Consider the following 12,766-nt stretch of genomic DNA (forward strand, 5'->3'; position numbering starts at 1 on the left):
TGTTTTTTAGCAGCTGAATGGCCCAAACAAGATTTCGAGTATAAATACAAGGTATGCTCAAATGCTAAAGTAAATTTTCAAATTTCGTGGACTGCGCAATTTTGATTATTTTTTTTGAAGGGGGGAGACTTGTAAACCGGTTTCCAACAAGTATTGACATGATCAGCCTTTTTGCATCTGTAATTTGTAAGAGCTTTAAAGTTAACCCTGTTGTGCGTTCTTGGTAAGTTTTTGCTTTTGATAATGTTGGTAAAAGCCTGTATTGAACTTTATGCAAAACACAATTTGAAATGTTGGCAGCAGCTCTTGGCAAGTCTATTTTGAGCTAGAAAAGTGTTTATAAATGGAACAAGCTCCATCACAGAAGGTCGAAAAGATGTTACTAACGATGCTTGCCGTAGACGTCGCAGCGCATCAACATCCGATGCAAACTTTCAGTCTGTGAACGGAATTGTTATTGAGAATAGTCAAATCACCATTAAAGAAGCTGTTGGGGATATAAGTATATTGGTTAGATCATGCCATGCAATTTTCAGATGTTTCGTTTATGGAATGTGTGGCAGTCATTTTTCTTCCGGAAGTGTTCAATTTTGATAAAGAAGACGTCACGTGGACATCACTCAGGCTCTGCTGATTGGGGTCAAAAGCAACCAAACCTTCTCAAAAGGGTCATAAGGTGTTCTCGGGACTCGAAAGACCCATGAAAGGATTGCGTGCCGTCACGATTGACGAGATGAAGCCCGCATCGCTGGAAGGACTCATAATCAGAAATCTTATACCGGAATTAATTCCAAAATAAGAAAAAACTCTGGCCTAAGTGTGTTAAGCCTGAGCAGGATTTGCTTAAAGAGGACTAAAAAGATATTGATGAATAAATAGACATTTTTACCGAGAAACAATAATTCACCTTTTTATTATGAACAAACCTCTTATAAATGATATTTTGGTTAGCCCTTATAGTAATGCATTTTTTTTCTCATGTTGAGCATTACATATTATCTTTTTTTTAGTTGAAACAAGCCCTTTCTGAGCAGCAAGAAGTCAACACCCAACTTCGAGCCTACATTGACAATCTTCTGTTAAGTGTTGTTGAGCACTATCCTCAACTTCTCGAAAAAACGTTTCAACCGCCACTTTACCAGTAATAGTTAAATTCGTAAATTGTATATGTTTATAGGATCTATAATTATGTGATTTGGTATTCATCTGTTACTAGCGTACGCTATTGAATGTCGGTGAATGTTTACAGTCTTCTGTCTGCCTTATCAACTCGTTTATCTTTTCTTTTTTCTTTTTTTTTAATGCTTCAGAAAAATTCTACATGTTCTGTTAATTATTGTCTAGACTAGCCATACATTTCTTCTAGAGTTCCAAGTCTTCGTTCGCTATGTGAAAAGGCTACATATCTTAAACCTTAAGACTTTCAGTGGCCAGATATTTAATATGCAATGTTATGAATAGCGAGTGTGTGTTTAAAAAAAAAATATGAAAGCAAGAAGGGCTGGGAGTTATCTTCATAGCTGCGATAGACTAGAGTAGATATTGTGAAATGTTTTAAATAAATGTTAAAATTAAGCTATTTTTCATCTGAGTGGCTAATCAGTGGATGTTCGCGACGCTGTACTTAAAGGCTGTATCCTTGAGAACGAAATCGTTTCATGCACCAAGCCTCATTTTTATTACATTTCATTTCATTTCACTGTGCCTGAATATATAGAGAAACCAGCGAATTGTGTAGGAGGGTTTGTAAAATGAACGTCAAAATATTCTTGAAAGTTGAGTTTTCAGAGCTTTTCTATAGTATCGTTTCCGGTGTTATCAGGTGCTTGATTTTACGCTGCTAACCTTAACCCTTAAACTGTTTTCACTTATATGGGTGGTTAACCCACACAAAAGACAAACATTTCCCACAGATGCGTGGTTTTTAAGATAAAGAACGCCCCGTTACTTTACGCTTATTCTTCACAAAGGTAGCGATAACCCTCAGAAGGGCTGGGAGCCTTGGCTCCCAGCCAAGCAACTACTCGTCTGAAATTTTTAAAGGTACAGTCACCAATCTCTGTACACCGAATTACAGCAGCACCCATCAATCCTATGATCTTCTTTCTTTTCTTTTTTTTATGTAGAATCTTTTCGAAGCGTCAATATATTACATTCACAACTTTTTTCAGTATCATTTTGTTATTTGTATCACTATGCCAAGGATTTTGACAGTGAAGTATTAAAGCAAACTTGCAGTTTTTCGCTATTTGCTTCACGTTTGAAATTAATATTTGAATCTAAATTTAAATGAAGAAACTCAATAGAGAGGGAATCACAAGTAAGACCAACATGTATAAATAGCTCTGAATGGATAAGTCTGGTGCAAATATAATGTAGTCTTTATGAATATTAAGTGCACTTTTAGTCCACCCTGTTTTCTAATTAAAGTATCCTTCTTAAATAATGGCCAGAGAAGAAAAATCCTGGTAAGCTTTTATATTGAACTTCCAATGAAGCAATATTAATTTATAGAGGCAACAATAGCCAAAAACCCCTCACATATATTATTGAAATTGTGATCGTTTAAAATCTACATTTAAAATTGGCTTGTGAAAGATATTATAAAGATTAGCAAGTTCAAGGTTGTAACTTATTTGCTTCCCTGTCGATTTAAGAATTGTTTGAAATTAGTTGTAGTATTAGATCATTTTTGTCTTTCAATTGGCTTTTTTATTACTTTTTTTTAATTTTGCCATTCTCCGTTGCAAATCTCTACTTTGTTAATTGGCTGTCCTATTAAAAATAGAAGAAAATAGGTATAACGGTTGGAATTTTCGTAGTTATCAAGGATAACTACGGATTCAAGGTCATAAGAACACGCGTACATATATCTGGTAAGTTGGGTTATGTTCAAAGTTCGAACGTAATGTTTCTCATTGACCAATCGGAGTGAAGATGTGAGGCATAATTTTTTGAAATTAGAAAAGTCGGAAACTTTGAACATTAGTTACTCCATTTATATTAGATATATATTATACATATATATTTGTATTATATATATGATATCAATATCAATAGCAAATTCGTAGGATTAAATTAGTGTTGATAGGCTTTTTAGAATCAATCCTTGCCTTTGAAATTTTCCACTTCTATAATGCATTCATAAACTCTTGGCTTTTAATGACAGTTTTGCCCGTTGCGTGGGTTCAGCCTTAAATTTATTTTTTAATGTTCTTAATTGAAGTAATGCTGCGATCTAGTCTTTCAAAGCCTTACCAATCTTTCAAAAGCCTTACTAAAGGCCAATATTAGGTTGTTAAAGTTGTTATTCGACACATTTTTGAAGGTTTTGCTCAATAATTTCTTCGAAATTCCCGCCAGGTAATTTTTTCCGGGTTCATAGTGGCTGATTTACTTGTACTATGGTATCGCATGTTTCTTATTATTATTAAACTATGTGTATGTATTCACGTGTGCTGAAATTATTAGATTTCGTTGCTGGAGCGTTCATTAAAGTTAGGATGATAATTTAAAGTTGTTCATTAAGTTTTTGATATTATACTTTGTTAGAAACTGTTTATGTGTTGAAATTATTGTTGGTTTAAATATTTTTACTTGAAACATAGTTTTTACTGATAGTTGGTAATGCTGAAACTCTAAACAACATTTCATTGAGAAAAAGTTGCTGTGGCAGTGCTTAGTTATTTTTTAATTGGATAACCTCCCAATGGTCATTCGTTTGAAGTTCACTGCTAAAGCATGCCACTAAAACACACATTCCGCTAATATAATTGGTCTCTACTATGCCAATATTGTGATTAAAAAAGAAGTGTAAAATTTTATATTCCTAGTTGCCAGTTTAAAGGCATTAAAGTATTTAATTGCATGTAGCTATAGTAGGAGATCCGAACTAAGTGTTGTTTAGATTTTATTCTGTGTTATTTTGAAAATTAAAGCGTTCTAGTTCTTTCTAAGCATTGTCTAACCTAAACATGTTAGTATTTTGACGTCACAGTAAAAATGTGCAAACTAATATTATAAAAGTTCAGTATGTCGTTTTTCAATTAAAAACGGTTGAGAAATATAAGATTTTGACCAAGTGACAATACTTGAAGTATCTATGTAGCGTTGTGAATCTAAGATACGGAAGTTTTGTAAAGGTGGAAGAAACACCTTCCATTATCTGTAGCCAAGGATCGCAACTGAAGAAGGGTTATTAAATACTATAATTATCCCTACGTTCTCTCACAGTCCAGAGTTTCTTCTCGTCTCTTTTACTGTTTTTAAAGCATATGTCACATCCTGATAAATTTTACTTTAATTACTGCTTGGGCCAAAAGGATTTATCATAATTTAATATTTTTGTTGTACTTAAAAATGCAATAAGCTTTAACTGCTACAGGTAGAACTATACAGGTAGAAAAAATCAATTTAAATTTCTATGTGCTTTTTTTGTAAGGAAGACGTGGGTTAGGTAAATGTGTTTTCAAGGTTGTTTTGGATTAAAAACAGAGCTTCAAAGTTAATTTGGCTACCCCCTTCATTTAAAAAGAAAAATAATAATCTACAGCTTTGTCGCTGAAAACGATGTCACAGAATTTGTCGTAAAAATATGAGTCCACATACAAACAACAACCGGAAAGGTTTAACCACAGCTGAAAATTGTCAATTTTTTCCTTTGGGATCTTAAGAACTTTTTTTATGCGCTTCTTCAAAGAGTTTTCTTTCTTTTTCGTTTTTGATGAACAGTGTAGCTGCAACCTCTACTGAAAACTTGTTAGAACACTACGTTGCCTGAAATCAACAGAGCTTTATGCGTTCATCTTCTACCTCACTCTATTTAGAAGTTCCCTCCCATCCCCTAAGGCTCCTTCTTCCTTTATATCTTTTCTTAGGATCTCTTCCTTCCCCCTTCCAAAAAAAAAACCTGCTTTTCCTTTTGCCCCAGCTTGATTGTCAAAAAGTACCATGTTTGGAAGTCTTTCATTCTCAAATGTATGGCGTGACCAAAGCATCTTAATTTTTCTTTCAGTGTAGCCAGGGCCGGATTTAAAGCTTTGACGCTTCTAGGCCCAAGCGTTTTTGCAAGATTTTCGGAAAAATCCACGAAAATTCGGGGATAGTGGAAGCGCTGAACACAACGCAACTGCTGAGCCAAAAGTAATGAAAGAGACAGGTGATACCGAACTCTCAGCTGCTGTTCTTGGGCGACATCAGACAGGAATTCCTTCCTTTTAAATCACTTTTCTGTGAATAGGTTGCGTGACAGTGGAGTACACCTGGCACTTTGACAATAAATCACATCAATCCAGTTTGTGTTAGAAAAAATAAATCATTGATAATTTATTGCGCCCCTAGGTCCGGGCCTATTGGTAAATCCTGACCTGATTGTAGCCCTAGAAAATGGGTAATTGATATCTAAACCTGGTTTTAGACAATTCCTCTAGAAAATATCTAGAATTTCAGACCAATAATTGACACCATTGATTCTAGTATCCTAATCCTAGATTCATGGTTTATCCTAGTTTTCTCCCAAGGTTTTTTTCAGTTGCGGAAAAACACCCCGCTCCTTGGCTATTCTACTTTTAAAATTTCACTGTATCTACCATTCTTGTTACCGACAATGCTTCATGGGTAAGAAAAGCTACCCAGTCGGTTAATTTTAACATTCTCGAATCTTACCTCATCAGCCACATTTTTTACAAATTTAATCAACGTAGTCCTCTAAATATTGATTATCGAGTATATTCTTACGCCTTGACCTCTCATAACAGCGGAAAGTTTATTCATTTAGCTAATATTTTTTTTTTATTTAGAACACTCAGATCATTGGTGTGACCTAAGTCTATGAGAATTTTAACCTCCCTTTTAGTTGCATGCCCTCCTATAGCCTTTGTCGTTTTCCTTAAGAAATGGCCCGCAAAAATAATTCATATAAGCGGAGATAAGAATCAACCGTGCTTAGTTCTTGACTCCATATCGAACCAACTAGCAATCTCGCTGCCCATCTTAATCGTAGCAATATTATCCTCTTACATTGCACAAATGATTTTAACGTGCTTCTGGTATTCCAAACAAGAAACGGATCTTCATTGAAGTTTTTCTTTTACTGAATCAAATGCCTGCTCCTAATTTATAAAACTCTGGACAAAATTGATGTGACAAATCAGACACTTGTCAGCTATTAATCTAAGCCTGAAAATTCGGGTCAAAAGTAGTTTTGAGCCGAAAAGGGCTCTATTACGGCACAATTCCCTAAGTTACTTAAATGTAAATTTTGGGTCGAAACAACCCTCTTTTGATATACCAAGTCACTGATTCGAGACGATCACCCCTGGGGATATAAATGAACAAGCATGCATCTGGGACTACCCCTGTCAGGAGAACTACGAAATTCCTTCTTTTTTTGTAGATAGATTGCTGAAACCTCCTTTCAGGGGTTCCAAAGCGCTTAGAATTGGATGGCAAACTTGTATTAATCACGCCTCTGGTAGAATGCTTCCCCTCAAGTTTTACCCATATACTTATGCTAATAACGATTGATATGTAAGTTTGAACTTCATAAATTGTAATTATTTGAAATAATGCTAAAATTAGATTTGTTTAATGCATTCTCCATTTTATAAATTCGTTTATTTACTATTGAATAGGTTTAGTCTCTAATTACTGGTCATTACCACAAACGATATAAGAAGATACTAATCAAACAATTTGTCAAACTCATAGATCCTAATGTTTTCGAGAGTACTCGGGGAAAGGGTGGCTCCATCCTCTATTCTGCTACAATTAGAAACAACAATGTGATTAACACGTTTGCATGCCATCTAGTGTTTTTTAAAAGGAAGATATATTGTTTTAGTGTTAAATCAAATATTTGACCCAAAACTACCAAAAAAAAAACAAAGAGAGATTATTTCTTTTTCATAAGATCAGTCTTTTTGTAAGCAAAAACTGTAAATTATACAATTCGCCTTTTTTTACAATAAGGATTTCTCATTAGAAAAAGGGGGATATTTGATTCCAGGTGTGTTCGAATAGGCTAAGGGTATCAGGTGAAACGCAAGGGAATGTTGAGAGGCATGTTAAGCTGAATCTAGAGATACTATGTGCATCCTCTTTATAAAAATGATGTATCTGCAATATCACATGAAGAGCTGAGGGCATTAAGCTTATACTTTTAGGACATGTTGAGGAGGATGTTGAAAGTTGCCGGGGGGCAACTAGTCCCAATCCCTTTTTAGCTGCCCTCCCTCCAAAAAAAATATATTAAAACTGTAAAATAGCCATCTTGTTCAAAATAGTCAAATAACTATACCTTCGAGGAGGATGTAGCCCCCCACAGCCCCTGCACCAAGTGTTGTAAGTTATGTTAGTTATCCATTGTGTACATACTAGAATATTAAGAATATTAGGGTAAAACTTTTAAAAAATATTGAGGGGGTAACAAACAAATTCCAAGCACACTATATGCAGCAGGGTCGTCAAAAAGAGACAGAACTAATATCTAAGGAACGGCTAAGTGTATTAAATTTACACTTATAAAGGCCTTCTGAGAGGTATGTTGAAAAAGGAACGAAGGGCAACCGTCCTCTTGCCCTTTTATATGCTCCCCTTAACACTCATAGAGATCTTAAAAAGCCATTTTGTTAAAACTGTCGCACATTCTAATAGCTAAGCCTCTGGGGATACAGTACCCCTGGGATAAGGAATATAAATTATGCAATTTGTCTATTTTTTACATGTAGCATTTATCATTGGGAAAGGGGGGAATGTTTGATCTTGGGTGTGTCCGAAATGGCTTAGGGTACTGAGACAAAAAGTGCGGGAAATGTTGAGGGTTACATAGAGCTAAATCAAAAGAAACTATCTGTATTGCAGTTATCAAAAAGGTGTATCTGCAATATTTTAGGAACAGGTAAGGGTATTAACTTGAAACTGATAGGATCACTACTACTTCTGCTACTATTGTGGCTGCAAATGAGACTAATTGAGCTAACTACTTCCAACTGGGATAAATTGCAACTGTGACTGTGACTGCTTGCAACTTCTACTATAACTACTTGTAACCAGGGGCGTTACGTATGGGGGGGGGACGCGGTTCAATAATAACGACCAAAATACTGACATGTCATCTACAGAAATTTCAAACTTGGTCGGTAAGCGCAGCAGTTTTACCGACTCCTGCTGTGATTTTATAGATGGTGTCACAACTTTCCATTTGGTTAAATAAAACAGTATTAAAATAGTGACATGGTATATACCGAAATCTAAATCTCGGTTGGTACATGCAGCGGTTTTACCGACTCGTGCAGTGATTTTATGTATTGTATTTGAAACAGATATTATGCTAATTATTTACAAAAACAGTCGGTAAAAATGACCAGACCGTCGGTCAACTCTCTTGCTCCCCCCCCCAATCATTTTGACTAGTAAAGAGACTGCTTGTGACCACTTTCAGGGAATGTTGAGGAGGATACTGAACTTTGAAACGTTAATGTTGAAAAAAAGTCGCTTTGATATTTTTGTACTTTATTGAAACTTTGACGTTGAAACGGGGAATGTTGAAAAACTTGAAACTTTTGGCAATCAAAAATTAATTAAAATTAATCAAAAAAAAACTTTCTGAAAAAGTTTTTCAAAGAAAAGTAAAGAGCCATATGAAACTTACGACGAGCAGAAATAAATTTGTATAACCATTCAAACTCAAGACGACCAGAAATTATTATTAAAAAATAAATGAAACCCAATTAGAACAGAAATTAAACAAACAATCATAGCAAACGAACATGCATACAAGTCCGTCAAAATGGTCCATATAAACGGGTTATAAACAAGTCTTTTATAAACAGGTTATATAAAAAGGTTCCAAGATTCTGATACCTTTTGTCCTCGTTTTTGTCCTGGTCCTGCTATCAAAAACATTTCATCCAAGTCTGACTATTCAGCAAGAAGCAATTTGGGCGAAAGGGCCAAAATTTTGCTTTCCTTCATTGGTTCCTTATTCTAAAATAGTTTTCAAGGTAGAGGCTGGTATTATGTCCACTATTGATAAAGTGAAAACCCCACAAGAACTTAGAGTCGAAATCGTGGAACATTTGAAAAAATTTGACAAGGAAAACATTGAGAATAGTAGCACCAGAAATGACGTAAAAACCCTTACACTTTTAAAACAATATAAAGACCATATCATCACTAAAGCTGATAAAGGCAACACAATCGTCATAATGGATAGCAGTGATTATGAACAAAAAATGAGAGCAATTATCTCAGATGAGATTACATACAAAAAACTGGGTTTTGATCCCACTGAAAAATACACAAAAGAAACACGACATGAATTAGAAGTACTAAAAAAAATTTACAAATAACCCTTTAATTTTATAATACATTTTTCCCTAGAGGTTGTTCAGTACCGAAAATTTATGGTTTGCCTCATTCACAAGAATAATGCACTTCGCCTTATTGTATCAACTATTCATTCACTGGTTTCTAAATTAGGATCATAGTTTATAGAATTAGTAAATAATTTCTTAAACCACATTGGCCTGACAACACATAAAGAAAGAAAAACGAGCAAAAATGGGTTTTTTAAAGGCCAAATGAAGATACTGAAAAAACAAAGCGAATATTTCGAGAGGACAAACGCCTCTCTTCTTCAGCGCAAAACGAAACGATGTATCAATAAAAGCCAAAAATTAAAACCAACTACCTAAAAACCATAAAAGCGAGTTATTCGCCAATATCCGCGATTTGCACAAAATCCAAAAAAACCTGAACTGCCATCGACGGATACTAGCGAGCAACTGATAAATGAAAGGAATCAATTCATTCACTCGAAAAAACAAAACGAACCAGCAATTAAATAAGTTGGAAAGCTATGTCATTTGATTTTGGATTTTAATTAAAGTATTTCTTGCAGACACCCTTTGAGACCTAAGGGGTTGTTCACGTGTTTGATTAGATGACCGGGAAAGTGGTTCAAGGTTTATTTCAGGGATCACTAACGTATCGACTTCTCTTTTGAGAAAACCGAAATATGACTCGTTTATTCTTAAATCACCGGAATCTCTGTTTTAAGCTAGACCTAAATGTTGGTATTTATAAATTTCAACAGCTTCTCTGTAGTGCTGGACAATACCTTTGTCATGCGAAATAAGACTAGCTTGACTAAACAAAATATTATGGTCTGGTTTTTCAAAAATGTGCTCTGCAAGGGCAGAGTCAAAATTTTCTGGTTTTTTCCGTTTTTCAAGTGTATTATTAATTGAACTAGAATGCTGGGTTAATCTATCTGTTAGTCGCTGATTTGTTCTTCCGATATACCAAAGACCACACGAACAAGGAATTCTGTAGACACCGGAGTTTTCACCTATCGGGATAGGGTCTTTACCTTGATAAATTTGGGACCTGATAGTTTTTCTGGGTCTATAATAAGTGTAAATGTTATTTTTCCTTAGATATTTTGAAATGTGGTCTGAAATCCCTTTAATGTATGGGAGACCAAGATAAACTGAATTTTCCCTTTGATTTGTGTTTTCTGTGGAACTATCTGATAATCTTTTAATGCGTTTTGTAATTACAGAATTTATTAAACTAATTGGATAACCATTCCCAAATAAAATATCTCTAAGGTGGTTGAGTTCTAAATCCAAGAAACGTGTTGAACAGACTTTCAAAGCTCTATCAACTAGAGAAGTGACAACTCCTCTTTTCACAGCAGGAGAATGATTGGAGGAATAACTTAAGTAACGGTCATTATGTGTGGGTTTTCTATATACACTAAACTCGAATCATGAATCATTTCGGTGCACCAGAACATCTAAGAAAGGAAGACGCCTCTCTATCTCTGATTCCTGAGTAAATTTCAGTTTTGGATCCAAGGAGTTGAGCAAGTGAAGATAAGAACCCAGAGACTCGTCACCATGCTCCCATAAATAAAAAATGTCATCTTTAAAACGAACCCAAAATTCAGGTTTACAAGAACTTTGCAAAATAGCCCTTTCTTCAAGGTCTTCCATGAAAATATCAGCCTGTATTGGAGAAAGGGGGCACCCATGGAGAGCCCATATTTCTGTCTATAAAAAATGCCTCTGTAATGGAAATAAAAAGAAGTGTTGTTACAAAGGGCTGTAAGCGAAAGAAGTGTCTTTTTCGAAAGAGTAGATTTTTCTGATATAGATGGGTTAGAATTAAGTTTTTGCTCCAAAAACAGTTCGGCCTTTTGAGGATCACAATTGGTATACATTGAATCTGCATCAAAACTGCCAATTCTTGTATTTGGTTTAACCGAAACTTGCTTTACCTTGGAAACAAAATCAGCGGAATTTTTATATATAGGATTTTTGAGCCTGAATTAGTGGGCGAAATATCACTGATAAGAATTTTCCTATTTTTGCTGTAGGAGAATTAAAAGAAGAAACAATGGGTCGAAGTGGATTACCGGGCTTATGAACTTTAGGAAGACCATAAAAGCGAGGGGACTATTTTGTTTAGTCAAGCTAGTCTTATTTCGCATGATAAAGGTATTGTCCAGCACTACAGAGAAGCTGTTGAAATTTATAAATACCAACATTTAGGTCTAGCTTTAAACAGAGATTCCGGTGATTTAAGAATAAACGAGTCATATTTCGGTTTTCTCAAAAGAGAAGCCGATACTTTAGTAATCCCTGAAATAAAACTTGAACCACTTTCCCAGTCATCTAATCAAACACGTGAACAACCCCTTAGGTCTCAAAGGGTGTCTGCAAGAAATACCTTAATTAAAATCCGAAATCAAATGACATAGCTTTCCAACTTATTTAATTGCTGGTTCGTTTTGTTTTTTCGAGTGAATGAATTGATTCCTTTCATTTATCAGTTGCTCGCTAGTATCCGTCGATGGCAGTTCATGTTTTTTTGGATTTTGTGCAAATCGCGGATATTGGCGAATAAGTCGCTTTTATGGTTGTTAGGTAGTTGGTTTTAATTCTTTTAATTTTTGGCTTTTATTGATACATCGTTTCGTTTCGCGCTGAAGAAGAGAGGCGTTTGTCCTCTCGAAATATTCGCTTCGTTTTTTCAGTATCTTCATATGGCCTATAAAAACCCCATTTTTGCTCGTTTTTCTTTCTTTATAGAATTAGTAGTATGATCATACCCTATCTCACCCATTATAAAAACCCGGACCAAGGTGCGAGTGCTCCAGAGATCGTTTTTGCAGATATAAACATAAGCGGCATTAGATCTTTTCACGGGTAGACAAGTCAGATTTCTCTTGGACACAAAACAAGTGGAAACCCGCTATTACGAATAATGCACTTTGTAACCATTTCTCATTGATTGACGGAAACAGACTAACCCGCTAATGTAGAAATAAGTGGGAGGAGCTTTTTGTTCGTACCGAGAATGAAGACCAGAAATGATCTGCGATAAACTTACTGGATAATTCTTTAAACTGTGATTAGGATAATGGCTGTCAATAGCATTTCGTCCGCTTTTGGGGACTCAAAGATCTTATTTAAAAAGTTCAGTTGAGGTTGTAAACAAATTAAGAAATCTTCGACAACAATACAATTCTCTGTAGTTTTGATGTTGTATCCATGTACACAAATTGCGATGCTAAAAAATGTGAACTCGTATTAAAAAATAAAATACAAAAATATTTTGAATTGATAGAAGATATAACGTTGGCAACTCTGGACGTCGAAGTCATTATGAAATTGGTCTCGTTGGTAAACAAGTACTCCTTTTAATACTTTATTTGAGAGAAGAATTTTATCAACAAGTCTTTGACTTAGCCATGGGC

The 12,766-nt window shown here is 35.0% G+C and overlaps 1 protein-coding gene across 6 annotated transcripts in view; it reads left to right on the forward strand.

Annotated features, from left to right (window-relative positions):
• LOC148956376 (rab11 family-interacting protein 4-like) overlaps positions 1-3,954 on the forward strand; it is an 83,745-nt gene extending 79,791 nt beyond the window's left edge. For all 6 annotated transcript variants that reach the window (XM_089107664.1, XM_089107705.1, XM_089107746.1 and 3 more), the window contains one exon: positions 1,011-3,954. In XM_089107664.1, the coding sequence (XP_088963790.1) occupies positions 1,011-1,145 (135 nt within the window). In that variant the 3' untranslated portion in view covers positions 1,146-3,954. The remainder of the gene's footprint in view (positions 1-1,010) is intronic.
• The last annotated feature ends 8,812 nt before the right edge of the window (positions 3,955-12,766 follow it).

This window comes from Artemia sp. Qi Xiang Cuo, chromosome 1 (genome assembly GCF_049724085.1).
Source record: "Artemia sp. Qi Xiang Cuo chromosome 1, ASM4972408v1, whole genome shotgun sequence".
Lineage (NCBI taxonomy): Eukaryota > Metazoa > Arthropoda > Branchiopoda > Anostraca > Artemiidae > Artemia > Artemia sp. Qi Xiang Cuo.